Source organism: Apteryx rowi, unplaced genomic scaffold, assembly GCF_003343035.1.
Source record: "Apteryx rowi isolate R43461 unplaced genomic scaffold, aptRow1 scaffold_304, whole genome shotgun sequence".
In the NCBI taxonomy this organism is placed as follows: Eukaryota; Metazoa; Chordata; class Aves; order Apterygiformes; family Apterygidae; genus Apteryx; species Apteryx rowi.
Genome location: NW_020449464.1, coordinates 151,782 through 168,600, shown reverse-complemented (window position 1 = coordinate 168,600; position 16,819 = coordinate 151,782). Strand labels below are relative to the sequence as shown.

General features: G+C 38.1%; 1 protein-coding gene across 7 annotated transcripts in view; it reads left to right on the top strand.

The window, feature by feature from the left end:
• Positions 1-436: 436 nt before the first annotated feature.
• The window catches only part of ZNF532 (zinc finger protein 532), a 36,616-nt gene continuing 20,233 nt past the window's right edge, over positions 437-16,819 (top strand). For 3 of the 7 annotated variants that reach the window (XM_026070125.1, XM_026070123.1, XM_026070122.1), the window contains exon 1: positions 452-2,794. In XM_026070125.1, coding sequence (XP_025925910.1) covers positions 452-2,794 — 2,343 coding nt within the window. Of the gene's footprint in view, positions 2,795-9,459; positions 9,642-12,660; positions 12,838-16,819 lie in introns of all 7 variants that reach the window. The other 4 variants (XM_026070121.1, XM_026070120.1, XM_026070124.1 and 1 more) reach the window with 3 other exon arrangements.

The window sequence follows — 16,819 nt, the reverse complement described above, 5'->3', positions numbered from 1 at the left end:
CTTGAAGTGCTGTTGCAAAGAGGACAGGTGAGAACAACATGTAGCTCATTCAGACAGCATCAGGAAAGATTCAGACTATGCAACAAGAAACACACAGTGATGAAAATTGTGAAGGACTGGAATAAATTACATTGGAGGTTGTAGAGTCTATTATGGGAGGTCTTCAAAAGCAGGTGAGACATCTGTCAGGAATAGTGTAGATACAGCCTCTGAAAGCTGGTGGATACTATAGCTCTTGCTGTAGTAATTTGACTGTACACTTGCATTTGAACTGCTATTCTGTAGTGTATGTTTCTGAAAATGTTACTTCAGAATTGAAGAGTGCACTAACACCTATTTGCATAAGTTTATGTTTTATAAGTTTATGTTGTATAAAAGTATGGTATTAAAGCTTTAAATACTGAGATGATGACTTTCTGCTTATTTTACAGATTTGCTTACAATCAAATACATGACCATGGGGGATATGAAGACCCCAGACTTTGATGACCTTCTTGCAGCCTTTGACATACCAGACATGGTAGATCCAAAAGCAGCTATTGAGTCTGGACATGATGATCATGAAAGCCACATAAAACAAAATGCTCATGCAGATGAAGATTCTCATGCGCCATCATCATCTGATGTTGGTGTGAGTGTCATTGTGAAAAATGTACGTACTATTGATTCTTCTGAAGGAGTGGACAAGGATGGCCACCATTCCACAGGCAATGGCTTGCATAATGGTTTTCTAACATCATCAGCTCTTGATAGCTACGGTAAAGATGAAGGGAAGTGTCTTAAAGACGATGGGTCAGCTTCTGAGACTACCCTGAAAGACTCAGCTTTCAACCAGTTTAGTCCAATCTCAAGTGCTGAAGAATTTGATGATGATGAAAAAATTGAGGTAGATGACCCTCCAGATAAAGAAGAGGTGCGTGGAAATTTCAGAGCAAATATCTTGACAGGTTCTGTATCTCAGCAGGAATATGAGAAACTAAAAACACTTGGTGGAGAGAACTTGATTAAATCTGGAATCCCAGTTTCAAGTAATATAGATAAAAATAAAGTTGGTAAACGAGAGACAGAGACAAACTCTGTGAATTTAAGTGTCTATGAGCCTTTTAAACCTCGAAAGGTAGAGGACAAATTGCTGAAAGACAGTTCTGAGAAGCTACTTGAAAACAGGGTACATGATGGAAAACTGAGTGTTGAAAAAAGTGAAACAAATCTTGCTAGCATTTCACAGTCCAAAGCAAAGTCATCAGCAAAGCTTTCTTCATGCATTGCTGCAATTGCAGCACTGAGTGCTAAAAAGGCAGCTACAGATACCAGTAAGGATTTACAGTCTAATTCTGGAGAATCTTCTCCGTTACCAAAAGACATGAATGAAAGTCCCCGGGCTATTGAAAAATCACCTGAATCTCAGAGTCTCATTGATGGTGCTAAAAAACCATCTATCAAACAACCTGATAGTCCCAGGAGTGTATCAAGTGAAAACAGTAGCAAAGGGTCTCCATCTTCTCCTGCAGGGTCAACACCAGCAATTCCTAAAGTTCGTATAAAAACCATCAAGACTTCTTCTGGGGAGATCAAGAGGACTGTTACTAGAGTGTTGCCAGAGGTTGATTTGGACTCTGGTAAAAAGCTGGAGCAGACTGCTTCTATGGTGACTTCCATGACATCTCTCCTGTCCTCACCAACTTCTGCTGCTGTTCTTTCCTCCCCTCCTAGAGCTCCTCTCCAGTCCGCAGTTGTCACCAATGCAGTTACATCTGCAGAACTTGCACCAAAACAGGTCACTATCAAACCTGTGGCTACTGCCTTTCTCCCAGTTTCAGCAGTTAAAACAGCAGGGTCACAAGTTATTAATTTGAAGCTTGCTAACAATACTACAGTGAAAGCCACTGTAATATCTGCTGCTTCAGTGCAGAGTGCCAGTAGCGCCATTATAAAAGCTGCCAATGCTATACAGCAGCAGACTGTTGTGGTGCCAGCGTCAAGCCTTGCCAGTGCTAAACTTGTGCCAAAGACAGTCCATCTTGCCAACCTTAATCTTCTGCCTCAAGGTGCTCAAACCACCTCCGAACTCCGCCAAGTGCTAACAAAACCTCAGCAACAAATAAAGCAGGCAATAATTTCTGCAGCAGCCACTCAGCCTTCTAAAAAAGTGTCTCGAGTCCAGGTGGTATCATCTCTACAGAGTTCTGTAGTGGAAGCCTTCAACAAGGTGCTGAGTAGTGTCAATCCTGTCCCGGTTTACATCCCAAACCTCAGTCCCCCTGCCAATGCTGGCATAACGTTGCCAACGCGAGGTTACAAGTGTTTGGAGTGCGGCGACTCATTTGCTCTCGAGAAGAGCCTGACCCAGCATTATGACAGGAGGAGCGTACGAATTGAAGTGACGTGTAATCATTGTACGAAGAATTTAGTTTTCTACAATAAGTGCAGTCTCCTTTCCCATGCTCGTGGACACAAGGAAAAAGGAGTTGTAATGCAGTGTTCCCACTTGATTTTAAAACCAGTCCCAGCAGATCAAATGATAGCGTCTCCTTCAAGCAATACTGCTGCATCCTCTCTGCTTCAAAGCCCCGTGGGAGTTGGCACACATACTGTTGCAAAGATACAGTCTGGCATAACTGGGACAGTAATATCGGCCCCAGCAAGTACACCTATCATTCCAGCTATGCCGCTAGACGAAGATCCTTCAAAACTTTGTAGACATAGTCTAAAGTGTTTGGAGTGTAATGAAGTTTTCCAAGATGAGACATCTCTTGCTACACATTTCCAGCAGGCTGCAGACACAAGTGGACAAGTAGAGTATCATATGTTTAAATTCCAATGTTTCATCTATAAGCCTAGGGGACTTCGGATGTTTTTACTTTCGTATAGATGTTAATTGTCTGAACCTCCACGATTAAAAATATAAACTAAAACCACAAAAAGTCTTGCAAGCACTTACATAGTGAATGTCAATATTTTTTAAATTAGAGTTTTCTTAGAATTTTTTTAGGCCCTAAAGTCTAAAATTTACACTGATGCATATTTTTAATTAAGACTGAACATCAGCTCTTACAGCTGAACTTTATGATATTGAAATTAGTAATGGTCTTTACTAAGAATTTTTAATGATTTGTTCTATGCTTTGGAATTTAAATATACAGTGGAATCCACTTAATTGGCACCCTCATTAACAGCACACCTATTTAATCTGAATGATAGTTTTTTAAGTGATTCATTCTTGATTTGACTTCAGTTTTTATTATTTTTACGTATCACCATAAATAAGCTAGGCATTTCTCTTGTAGCGACAGGGACTCCAGGCAATGAATAAATGGCACACTGGCTCTCTTGAAAGGATATGCATGCTGTTTTCTTCAGGTCCTTCTTAAACAGAAGTGAAAAGTGGTGTTCACTAGCATGCGTTTCTTGCTGTGTGACCATTTGTTTATTTGTTTTGGCTTTCTTTTCCACTTATGATTGCTTATGAGTTAAACTTACTTTAATAAAGAATTTTAAAATCATTTGTATCTTGCCTAATCTGAAAGAAACACGTCTTTCAATAAAAATGAATATTAATCAGTGTGCAATGTATTTTATAATCCTGTAAGAGTTGAGATCATTGATTAAATGGTATAGGTGGATTTCCACTGGGGCGTGCCAATTAAACGGGATTCCAGTGTATTTCAAAGCATTCGGTTGAGCTGGATGTTGCAGCTTCTCACTGTGTGGGCAGCTGAAAGCCTGCCAGCGTGCTCAGACCAGTCAGGAGAGGAATGTCCCGGGAATATCCTTGGAAATGTCACAGCAGGGAGCAGGAGAGGGTTCCTGCAGTTTAGGAGGAAGCCCATTGGTAGCAGAAGTGCAGACGGTTTCCTGTAGGATGTCTTTACTAAACTTTAGGCTTACTGTGGAGCCTTGAAGCAGGCACATTGTGCCCACCACCTCCGATAGGAATGTGTGTAAAGACACATTTGAATGTGGAAATAATCCTGATTATCCTGGCCGTGCGTTATGTACCTCTGCCTCAGCTCCTGCTTCACTAGTTGGCCAGCAGCTCTAGGCCGAAATAGCCCAGATTCTCAGTGAAATGCCGTGTGAGCGAATTGCTGTTTGTGAAATTCTATAGATACACCTACAGAAAGACAGTTTATTTAAGCTTTGTGTCAGAAAGAAGTTAGTACAATATATTCCATCCTTAGATCTCACTGCAGTTTTAAACAGTTTCTGATGACTGACCATGAATACATTCTGCACCAACACCCGAGTTGCTTAATACTCAGGAATTGTTTTTTCTAGCTAACTCCTGTCCTGGTGTGTGTTAGTTTGTTTGGTTTTTTTTCATAATAGGTCCGTAATTTTCATTTGTGTTACGATAAGATCCAGTTGTCCCTGTGAAAGCCCTGTCGTGCTCAGCACTGTAAGAACAAGTGATTAAGAAGGCAGTCTGTAAGCAGAGAGTTTGCAGGACAGGGCAAGTGGATGGGACAGATAAATGCAGTGAGAACAGGCTGGGAGGATGAGGTAAGGACAAAATGAGCAAAACTGAACAGAGAAGCACAAAGATAAAAAGTGCTGTAGTAGCTTTTTTTTTGGGGGGGGGGGGGGGTGTTGTCGGTGACCCCCCCGTGTGGATAGGTAGACTAACCAGGTGTGTAGAAACAGCTTTGGCCCTTTCCTCCTGCCGCTTTGTGGTGCTTCTGAGCTGTTGCTGCTGGTTTTGCTCTCTCTGCATGTCCTTTCAGATACTCTTTGCTCTGGTGGCTTACGATGGGAAAGGAGCTGAGAGCTTCGTAGAATGTCAAAACGTAGCAGCAAGCAGGTAGCAAGATAAGCATGGACGCGCAGATCCTGCTGTTTGAGGGAGGAAGGTTTATGAGCGTACAGAAAAAAGTCTGCATTGCCTACTAACTAGCAGCGTGTCTGTATCTCTTATTGGATGCCTCCTGTCTCTTAAGAGTTGAGGTGTCCACAAAGCCTTAATATCTCCTTATTCGGCCGTAGATTTCCAGATTAAAAAGAAAAAAAAGAAAAAACACCAGGTTGCTGCAAAGCGCTGGAGGAAAAGAAGCAACTTTCATGTTGTTTCATTTTAAAAGAAGCCTTGTTAATAAATACAGTTTTAAATGTTCTGAAACTCCTTTGCTGCAATATCCTTTGAAAAATGAATTACATTTTTTCCTTCATCCTTTTCATATGTCAAGAATCAGTTTTCACATTTGTGCTGCTGTTTTTTATGTTATGTTACCTGCTGCAGTGTTATAGCTATACCAAAATGCCCATCGCGGAAGCAGTTTAACTGAGCGGTTGCTTTAGTGAGAGCAATACATCCTGCTTTCCTGCCAAGCTGTCGTTTTGTCCCATCATCAGTCAGCGTAAGCATTGCTATGAGGATAGTGCTTGCCGAAGAAAGACTCTGGATAGGCATTTTATTAATAAACAGTTTAATATTTTTTCCTGATATGTTACCTCTCAGCTTGTAAGAGAAATACTTTCTTTGATTTCTCTTGTCTTAGTGCTTCACACTGGCTTTTTGTTGTAAAACTATCATTATTTGGGGGGGAAGGAGACAGGAAAGTTGGATAAAATTGGTGGCTTTATTTGGGGAGAAAGGAGGAAAAAGATAATTTTTTTTATTTTCCAGACAAATAATAGAAAATATAGTAGGTGTTATTTGGAGATTACCATTCTTCTTAGTGCCCACCAAATTGCTCTTGAAATGGCAATTGCATACAGTTTTGTGATTTCACAGAGTCTAAGCAATAAGTAGCTGTTACTCTCTTCTTTTTAAGCTCTTGTTGTAAAGGTAGAATGTTTCCTTTAAAATAACAGTAAAAGAGCCCTAGCAGTTGAAAGATGTTCCCTACAAAATTGTTCCCTTTCTGTACTATCTACCATAAAAATAATGATAACGAATCCTCAAATACTGCAAAATAATTTCACTTGTGTTAATGGTCTTATTAAAAGGACTGGGACCACTCGCTGATAGGTTTCCTTGGCTGAACCCTCACCTACTTCTTAGGGGGAAAAAAGCAGTGAACCTGGGATAATTAATGTTAGTCTTATTTACAGATATAAGTGTATAGCTCTCATGGAACCTGCATAGCTCATTTCCCTTCATACTCATAGTTCTTGTATAGCTTTGTTTTCCACCTCCACTATTTTTTTTCTTCTAACCCTCTTTTTTCTGGCACTTTGACTTTAAATGCAGGAAGGTGATGATTTTCATAAACTCACTGTGTTTTATTTTGGTATGTGTTGGAATGAGAGAACTGGACGTTAATGCCACGTTAAGCCCAAAATGGTAAGCAAAAGTGCTGAATTTTAGGATTTCACAGTAGATTGTTCATGTTCTACTGTAATTGGTTACAAATAAACATTTTACTATACTTGTCAAAGTAGCAAAGCTGTGACCTTAACAAATAGCCTTATTTCATTTGTGTCAGTCCGAGTTACTGCCAGGGGAGATGGATCTTGCAGACTGCTTGTCGCAACTTCAGAACCTGAGTTAACCTTAGTTGGGGCTGGAATGGTGTTTGGCCTTTCTGTGGCATCACATCCAGGTTTTCTTTTGTAGTGCTGGAGTCAAGGTTACTTTGGAAGGACTGTGAAAAAAACATCTATTTCTATTATTAGAGTAAGAAGTTCTGTTTTGTCATTTTCTTATGTAACCAAAGAACACTCCAGATTCTCCAGTACTGTATTACTGCTTATTAATTCATAGGTGGCAAAAGATAAATGATGGCAATGGTACTGAAGCCAAATAAATGTGGTAAGCACATTTTAAATGGAGTTATGGTTAGTCGGGCTTTTGCCCTTAAGCCTGTGCTGAGCACAAAGTTAACACCCCAAACCAGGTCTGTTTAGTGTTGAAAGTCATAAATCAGTGGTTCAGGCCATAGTTGTTTGGTCAATTAAGGATAAATATTTGGCATTTCAAGGTGAATAGTTCTATGCGTCTGAGCACAATCTCAGGCTTGGACCGGGTCGCAAAGTTTCTCCTCAGGGTGATAGCTCAAAATCCCCGCAGATCACGACCCTCCGACGACGCCTTCCGCACAAGGTAGCAGATACATCCCTGCTATCTACTAATCTTTTAAGCTGCCTGTAGTGCTAATATTGAATCTGAATTTGAGTGATGATAGATTTTCTTTGCTTAACTTCTCTATTTTAATGTTTTGTATTTTACCATCTTGCTGTTGTGAGGACATCTGAGGCGTATACTTGGATGGAGGCTGTGTTCAAACACATCCGGCCATCGTGATCACAAAGGAAATATTAAAAGTGAACTGCATAAAAATACACTTCTTGCTTCAGTATGTGTGACCTCAAGATGTTTCATGTTTCATTTCTGCTTGAAAATATTCAGGGTTTTTTGAGAGTATTTGCATACAACCTCAAAAAATTATTTAGATCAAGATATTTTGAGGGGAAAAAAAAAGTGTACAGATCCTAATAGAAAAATGCACTAGTTCTTAGAATATCAGCAATATTTTCAAATTGCTCAGCTGTTTGAGAATTCATTTTAGGTCTTTATTAAACAGTGTTCTATTTGGAAAAAAAATCCTTTTTTATGGTGACTAGTAAAGTTTTTTTCTTTCTGCCTTTGGAGTCAATATCTGTCTCCTATTAATTAAACGGGAACAGATTAATTTTTGTAGACATGTGCTGGCATAGTTGGCAATACTGGTAAGCCAGACTCCTATGAAATCTATTATTTGTGACACCGCTATTTCTTTGACAACAGTAGTTTTTATACTGGTATTATGTGCTTTGGATCTTACTGCTTTTCAAAAGAGATTTAAAGGAGTAGCCTAAATTGGAAGGAGGCAACTTTTCGTGAAGTACCCGTCTTTAACAAAGAAACTTTTTTAACATGAGAAAAAACATTATGTCCTAATTATTTATTTCAGGTTTTCTTTCTACGTAGGTCAGTAAATCATTTATAATACAACTCTGGAGATTTTGTTTCATTGTGTATTCTGGCAAAATGTACCTCTCACTACATGTGCAGGACTCTTAAGGATAACATTTCTAAATATATGCAAATCTCATGTTCAGAAATGCCCATGTCATGAAGGAGCCTTAGTTTTGTTTTTAAATGTTTGTAAGTCACTGAAGAGATTCATAAGTCCAAACCAAAAGCAATAATAATGATTTAAAAAGTCTCAAATTATTTTCAGCCAGTGACATTCTAATTTCTCATTGGAAATGAACTCCTCTAAGTTTATTTAAAAAAAAAAAAAGGCTGAAAAACACCAAAATTCTATATGATCTTGATTTATTGTTTAGGACCTATAAGATTTGCTGGTTTGATTTTTATTTTAGGCATTGATTTGGGGCTTACATGTCTTGCCCTAGATTACTCCTTTAATATTACTTTTTTCTTTGTAATCCGTTTCCCATATATAAATAATAATAAAAAACCCTACAGTGAAATATAAGTATGAAATGAAGTTGACTTAAAGACCTGTTCTGCAAAGACTTGTATGTGTGCTTGACTTTTAGACTGACTGTTTCCATTAATGAAGCAGCTTCCATGATCAAAGTTAAACAGAAGCATAGCTCCATACAGGATGTCACCTATCTGCTTAGCGATCTTAGAGATGCATTACCCTAAATGAAACATTTTCTGGAACAGTTCTACAGGTACTCTTCGTCTCTTTGTGCCCTCCAGTGATGGAAAGCAACTGTGCGCTGAACTGAAGCCTGTGTTTACAGCTGGGTTGCATCATTTGCGTTTCATCCCAGGAATGGCACAAAGCACCCTAAGAATTTCCATGTGTCTGATTTGGCAAATGATCAACATGTTGTAGAAGTTTTTTTTTTATTTTTGTGTAACAAAATACTAGAAAAGAATAGTTTAGGAAATAACTTATGCACTTTCAAAGAAAAATTTTGTAATTTTTTTACGTATCTATGATTTTTATTTAAATGTACAATGTTTTGATGTATTCTTGCCTGAGAAATATATTATCTATGCACTTTCTGCCTGATAATATTCTAGTTCACTGGTTTTATGGATATTATCATTAGAATTCCTCAGGGGCAAGGATCAAAGAAAGTAAATATAGTATACTTGGTGGGTTTGCTCTTTTTTTTTCTTGTGGTGCACCGAGTTAAAACCATATGGTTAAAACCATTTGCAGGTTATACGTAGGATTTTACACTATTAAGGTAATCTTATGGGGGGGCCTAAATAGAATTTATATTAACCATATGGCATCTTTCACAGCCAGTGTTCATGAAAGAGCTTCGTTGTATCGGAACTGGGCCTAGAACGCCATTATGTCTGATATACCACCTCTGTCCTGCAAGATTTGTCAGTAGAGCCTGCGTTTAGAATTTGTCTACTTCTTTTGGTTCACGTCACAGGCATAACATTTAACCTTTTATTTAATATATTACAGTGCTTGACACAAGAAATTATATGTAGCTGAACCAAACCTTTTGTTTCATCTATTTTGGTTTATCGTTTAGAAGACATGCAATATCTGCCAGATGCTGCTTCCTAACCAGTGCAGTTTTGCATCACACCAGAGAATTCATCAGCATAAATCTCCATACACGTGTCCTGAATGTGGAGCAATCTGCAGATCTGTCCACTTCCAGACTCATGTCACTAAGAACTGCCTGCATTATACACGAAGAGTTGGTTTTCGGTCAGTATAATGATTACTTTCGTTGTCAATTTATATATAATTTATGCTTTCAAAAGTAATTTCCCATTTTCATAAGCATTGTTTGTAGAATACAGCTTCATTGGTTTAAAGTTGTCATGGCAACAGTGCTATTAGTACTACAAATTTTGGAATAAATACTGCATTAGAATTCAGCTTTGTTTTGGGCATCTGCTTTTGTGAGTTACTGAATCAGAATATTAGCTAATCGCACTCAGCCATAAAATGTCAGATTCAGGACTTAACAGTTTCTAAGCTAGAAAATTCAGATGTATTGTCCTAATTTTAGGTTCTTAAAAACTTTTTTTGTCCATTGAATTTTAGGCTGTTCTTTCTACTAGAACAGTCATTTTCAATATGCATTGCTAGAACTTACTATCAAGATCCTGATGGGTATATTGCACCTTCTATTAGCATTGCTAAAGCAAATCTTTTTGCTCTCTTCTTCTTGTTGGAAGTCGAGATTCCTCAGCTTTACACCACTTGACCGTTGTCCTTTCTCATTCAAACCTCCTGCTGTTTTGGTTCTTCATTGTTACTCATCAGTTCCTCTTTTATTCTTGCATTTCCCCCAATGGCTGCTTCCTGCGAAAATGGGGGTAGGAGGCATTTCATGGACATTTTAAGTTTTGGAAGGCTTGAAAGACTGTTTTATCTTAGAATTTTACTGGCACTGAATGGCAGCACAGCAAAACTCCAAAAGAGCAACCTGTACAGCTGGGCTTCGCTCAGCGCTCCTCAAACACTCCCATTTCATCTTATCTGACTGGAGCAGAGTGATTTAAAATCCTACCAGTAGGCAACTTTTTTCCCCTCAAGGAGCTGCAGTTTGTTTACTAGGATGGATGTGAAATCTTCTGCTAAGGGAAGAAACCATCTTCACTGCACCAAGCCAGCTGCTCCGGCAATCTGTTTTCAGATTGCATCAGGCCATGGATTCAACTCTGAGCTCTTTCAGTTTTCTTTGGATTCTTCTGTTTGTTCTTTTCTCAAGCAATAATCTTTATTGCCCTAAATTTCCTGTGTGTCTGTTACCTCCGTTCCACCACGCCTTCCTTCTAGTTTGTGTCATCTCTTGGGTTTGGACCTAGTACCTTCTTCAGGGACTTGTGGCCTGTACCAGTAACACCAAAAGACTCGTAAACCTTGCACTGTGAATCATGATAGTGTTACTAAAATTTCAAGATTTATTAAAAAAAATCTCATGTCACACTAAGTCAAAATTTCTTTATGTGGTGAAACTAAACCAGAAATGCACAGGCAAAGAAAAGCAATATCTGGAAAAATTATTTTCTTACTTCCTGGACTCCTCCTCATTTTCTTACCACTGTGGAGCATACTTTTGAGAAAAAGCTTAACCCTTCTTGCCTTTCCAAAGGACCTGTGTGAGGCCAGTTTGATTTCAGTGGTTCGAGCTAGTTATTTGAACTAAATCAGCTGAAAAATTCCACCTTAAGTTTAGCTGCATCCTTGCAAGTTGGGAGCAAGAAAGCTGCTGTAACAGTCCGAGAAAGGAAGGCGTGGGCATTAAGAGCTGTGTTAATACACAACGGTGGATGCTGAGGATCATTTATTATTTAATGTCACTAGAGAATAAAATCCAGATGGGATTTGGACTCTGGGGGAAGGGAGAGAGAGATGATGATAGAACCAGCTCTCCTGAGGTGGAACATTAGGCGTAGAACTGATAAAGATTCACTGTAACGAGAGGATCGTGCTTTGTACCACTACAAAGAAACATTCATCTCTGTATAAGCAGAGAAATTTTTAACAGATCTGAAAAAGGTGAGAACCATTTACCTTAGAGGATGTACTGGTAAGTGGACACAAGGTAGTTGTGTGGGTGTGGGTGTAGGTACATATAAAATAATGGTATTAAGAATGTAAATTAAGTGCTTAAAAAAGAGGATGACATTTCACAAACATCAAAGGTGATACATTGTACAAAGGAAAACAGGATTCAAGTATGCAGTATATAATTGGGTTTCATGCTTTATTGCCATTATTAAGGCATTAAAACAGAATATCAAAAATTACTTGATGTTTATATGACAACAAGAATACTACCATGATATAAGCCAAAAATGGTAGAAGCCTTTTAAACTGTAAATCCCTTACTGAAAAATATTGCTCAATAAGAATTTTTTTCATTTGACAGATTATTTTGTAATTGCTTATTGCAATGTATTGCAGTGTATTTTTGGACTTTTTTGGTGGCATGTAGCACTGGAGATGGGTGGCATAAAAGGGACCATTGTGTATAGAAATTACTACGTTCTAATATTAATTCAATTTTTAATTGTTTTATTTTAGAATAGATGCGGAAAGGTCACAAATTTTCGACATTGCAGAAGTATGTTTTTGAAAAATATTTTCAGAAATCCAGTATGATATATTGATGTGATTGTAGCGCTCCAGTTTAGTTGTCCTGAATTAAAATTTACTGTTTTTTTTTAATCCAAGCATTGATTTGATCACTTGTGCATAAAATCATTATCGGTATCTTTTCATAAAACCTAAGCAAGGGAAATGGTAGGAATGTTTTGCTTACGGGTTTTCCATTTTGGTGGTAGTTTCTAAATTGCTATGGTGTACTTTACTCAATCCATTGCATGTGATGAAAATGCATTTTGTAAAATCTCTTTACAAATCTGCAGAGGATTTAAGCGTTCTTTTAAAATCAATACAATATTCCTCTGTTGACCCTTTAATCTGTTTGTTGTAATGCTATAGAAATGTACTCTTCAAATTTCAAATCATCTTCGGGTAACTTCTTTTCTCCTCCTTTTTGATATACAAATCTGTGATTGATTCTTACTGCGTTGTCTGTACTTTAAAATTGACAGAATAGTGTTGTTTTATCACTTTTTCAAATAGTTTTTATCACTATTTGTATATATAGGTTTACCTCTTCCACTTGCTTGAAAATCAGTGCTGATTCCATTTCTTTTAATACTGTGTTTTGCTAGGCTGACCTGACTCTTTTCCGCTCTTTTTGCAGCTGCGTACATTGCAATGTCGTGTACTCCGATGTGGCGGCTCTCAAGTCTCATATTCAAGGTTCTCACTGTGAAGTCTTTTATAAGTGTCCTATCTGTCCCATGGCATTTAAATCTGCTCCCAGCACACATTCCCACGCCTATACACAACACCCGGGTATCAAGATAGGCGAACCAAAGTAAGCAAAATTAATCTTTTACTGCACTTGCCCGCCTTTTCATAACTTGTAAAATTGCATTCTCTCCTGTATTTATGATCATGAAAGTCACATACTGTGCATGCTGTCATCCTGTTGGTAATGTGTGGAGGTACCTGTTGTATATTCATGAGTTTTTAGCTGGCAATTTATTTGGCAAAGGTTAGGTTTCCGTGAACATAGTGATAACAGTTCTTTAAACACAGCACTACAAGACAGTAAAACAGTAATTACAAAAACATTTCAGGCAAGCTGCTGGTCTGTGTTGCTCATTGTTATTTTTAATCTAATTATCTCAGCTGCATTTTACTGTGAATTAAGATAAAGTGATTCCAAAAGGAGCTGCTAAGACTCCTCAGCACTTAGGTAGAGATTTTCATAACATCTGGTTGAAAAGGTAGGAAAGAATGATTTCCTCTATTACATACTTACAGAGAGTTGCTTAGGTGAGTACCAAAAACGTGGTTCTTTCGGTACCTTCCGTGCACGGGCGTTAGGGTATTTGCTTGTGGTGGATGGTTGTAGAAGTACCGGGTGTTTTCTGCAGGCTGACCTCAGGCAATTCTCCAGAGTTGGGGGCTCTGCCTGCGTGCAGCCTTCTTTGGGTTAGGTAGCTGCTTTCTTGTCAGTGGTTTTCTTTCCTGCAGGACCTGTTCTTCTCCCTCTGTCTGCTATTTTTTTCTTCAATGATAGCCACAAGTTTTGGGACTGGTGACCAGGTTTTTGCTTCCCCAAGACTCTCATGACTTGAAGAGACAATTTTAGTATGTTATTAAGTGAGGTGCCTGCCATTAAACCTCTTCCAGCCTGGGTTAAGGCTTAACTGTTTCCACTCTGCAATTAGGACTTTAAGCATAAACACAGTAAATAATTTACTGAAGAAGGTAAAAGAGTCATATGGCAATTAGGAATTCAGCTTCAGGGTCTGAGTTTAAAAAAATGCTGAGTGCCCAGATTCTCAGCTGGAGTCAGTGGGAGCTGCAGGTGCAAATACATCTGAAAACCGGGCTTCAAATCTCATCAGTTATAGCGCATTGCCTTCTAATCCAGGCCCTTTTTCTTCTGTCTTATCTCTCCTCTGCTGGAGAATGCAGCACTGGGAGTAAATACTCAAATACTCAGCTTCATTTTGTTTCTCCAAAGTGCACAGAACACGCTAGTACGTTTTACCAAAAAGTGAGAGGCAGGCGAGAGACACAAGGTAACCATGTATTGTAAGATCAGATTTCACAAAGAGTTGGCTTAACACTGTTTCTTCTAACATATTAACAGGAGTTTCATTCTTTAGGATGTTTAAACCTGCATCAAAGCAAAATAGCAACAAACTTACTGTTTCTGATACTAAATTAACATTTTCAGTGGTGACAAATGGTACCTTCTTTTAATTCAGGATGGTATCTTCAATAGTAGGCTCAGAAATACCAACATTTAATCTAAAATGTGTTTCAGGTTTCCACAATTTTCATCAGATAAAAAACAAAACATTAAAATAGTCAGTTGTGTAAGATACTTCACATAGGAGAAGTGCAAAAGATTTCTTGACTTGTGTTTGGATCTTTTGAACAGTTTCTGGTCAACTTTGTGTATTAAATATTTTGCATTAGTTTCCTTTTCATATAGGTGTGCTTATAATTACATTATTTCATGAACTTCTGGAAATTTGTTTATAAAAAGACTAAAGATTTTAAGAAATATTACTGTATTGTAGTAAATTATAGACAGAATTTGCAGTTGAGTGCTGTTCTTAAGACATGATGGTTTTCTTCAAATTCAGCATTTTAACCAAGATGCTCTCTTAAATTCTTGCAGAATGACTAGTATGTTTTTCCCAGTCTACACATTATTTGGAGTTACTTGCTTCCCTTTCCCAAGCGCCTGTAGGTAGCACAGCGTCACTGCCAGCGCTCAGGATGCTTGCGCTGACTGCTGTTTCACCATTTAATATTTCAAGGTATCAGGACCTGAGGTTTTCCTCAGGATTAACTAAATGTATTTGTGCTGCTCAGTAGCAACTTAAAAAGGAAATGATTTTATGTTATTTGTGTCGGTTGGTTTCTGAGGATATCTCTAAACTATATTGATTGAGTGACATCAAGTGTTTGTGACATATCTCAAATTCTGGTTTATTTGCTGTAGTGTTCTGTATTTGTATTTGGAGAACTATTTTCACATTTGAAGAATCTGCCACTACTGATTTGTCTGTATCGTATTACCTGTCTTTCGTGTTGCATGTGGCTAACATATGTTTTAAAAGGTTAACAAATTCATAATTGAAAAGAAGCAAATATATTACACTGCAGATATGACTATATAAGTTCAGCTGAATGGTTATTTTTCTGAAGTAAAAATTTTAAAGCAAATCCAAGAAGTGTACAGTAGCCTTTTATGGCTGAAAATGTGAAGCCTTCGAGATTTATACACATTTGGTGTAAAAAAGGAAGGTTTAAAGCCACATTTTTAAACATGAATTTTAAAGCTTACCCCCATGAGCAAATGCTTTTCAACTCCTCCCTGCCTATGGGACCTGGTAGCCAGAACCTGGTAACCTAGATAATCTTCTGGAAGCCACAGCGATGCCTCAGGACGTAAGGTGTCAGTGCAAGGGGCAAATCAAGGTAGCTGGGGAAGATTTATTAGTTCTGTCATATAAATGGGCTGGGGCCAGCCCAATCCTGAGGGTCTGTTTAATCGTTCATACAATTTTTGTTTACAAGAATTAGGCTCGCTGGTACATGGCTGTGTGCCCCTGGCATTTACTGGAATAGTATGATTTATAGTTATATTACAAATGGTTGTTTATCAAAATAGATATAGTAAACAATTAGCCTTACAAAAAATGAAGTTATGAGCAGTGAATCTCTATGGGATGAAATTAGGTTGTTTTAATATATGGAAATGGATGACTGTCTTCTCTTTCAACTCTTTAAGCTCTCTCCTGTAGCATACGTAAAATGCTTTAATGGGAAACCAGAGCTTACTTTTTTTTTTTTTTTTTTAAGTAAATAGTGCAAGTTCTTAGGAACAACTTTAAGATATTTTTCATGGCTGATCTTTTTTTGGATATTGGAGAAATTCTTGTTTATGAAGTCAGATTATGCTGTACTGTTGGTGCACAGTATATTATCCCACAGGTACCATTTCTTTAGAGAAATAAATTATAGGGAGGAGAAGTACCATGCTCTAATGAAGAAGCCTTTAAAACATTTAACATCTTTAATGTTATATGAAAGTATCTCCCTCTGCAGTATGTGTGTATTTATTCTAAGATAATATGTAAATGTATATTAACCCTATTTTTGAAAAGTGAAAAGGGGAATGTACATGGCTGTCCTGGCGCGTGCTGTGGAGGGGGAGCGAGCAGCTAGCGAGCGGAGCCTCGTTGCCCGGGTCCTGCGATCGCAGCGGCACTGACTGCCTCGCTTGAACGGCGCGTTGAACCAAGGCTGCCGTGAATTGTGTCCTGCGTGAGCATGACTGCCTTTAAACTTCGGACAGGCCTTCAGCTGTTACGCATTAAATACCAACTACTGCAGTTACAAAGCAAACCAGCACACTCAGTTGCATGTGTTTAGCATTGAAAATCACGCTTTCAGATGTGGTTGAAAGCAATACTTTGTAATGAAGTCGTTATAGCCACAACACATGCTATTAGGTATGTTGGTATATATTTAAATTAATACAGTTTCTTCTCAGAGAGCTAACTCTGAAACTTGGGTCTCTACCAGGTGGTTCTTGTGCTTCTGTGAAAGCAGAGTAGTGACTTTGTAGCTTGCATAGAAAATAGGAATATACAGAACTTGGTGTTTCTTAAAAAGATAAAATTTTTACTTGCAATAAATTTTGAATGATGTCAGAATTTTTTGTAGCAAATTCACCTTCTCCTGTCGGTGGCAGCTGTTATCAATAATGAGTGCTGCATTAGCCAGGGATCAATGTGATCATTTAGGGACTGATTTACTTTAGA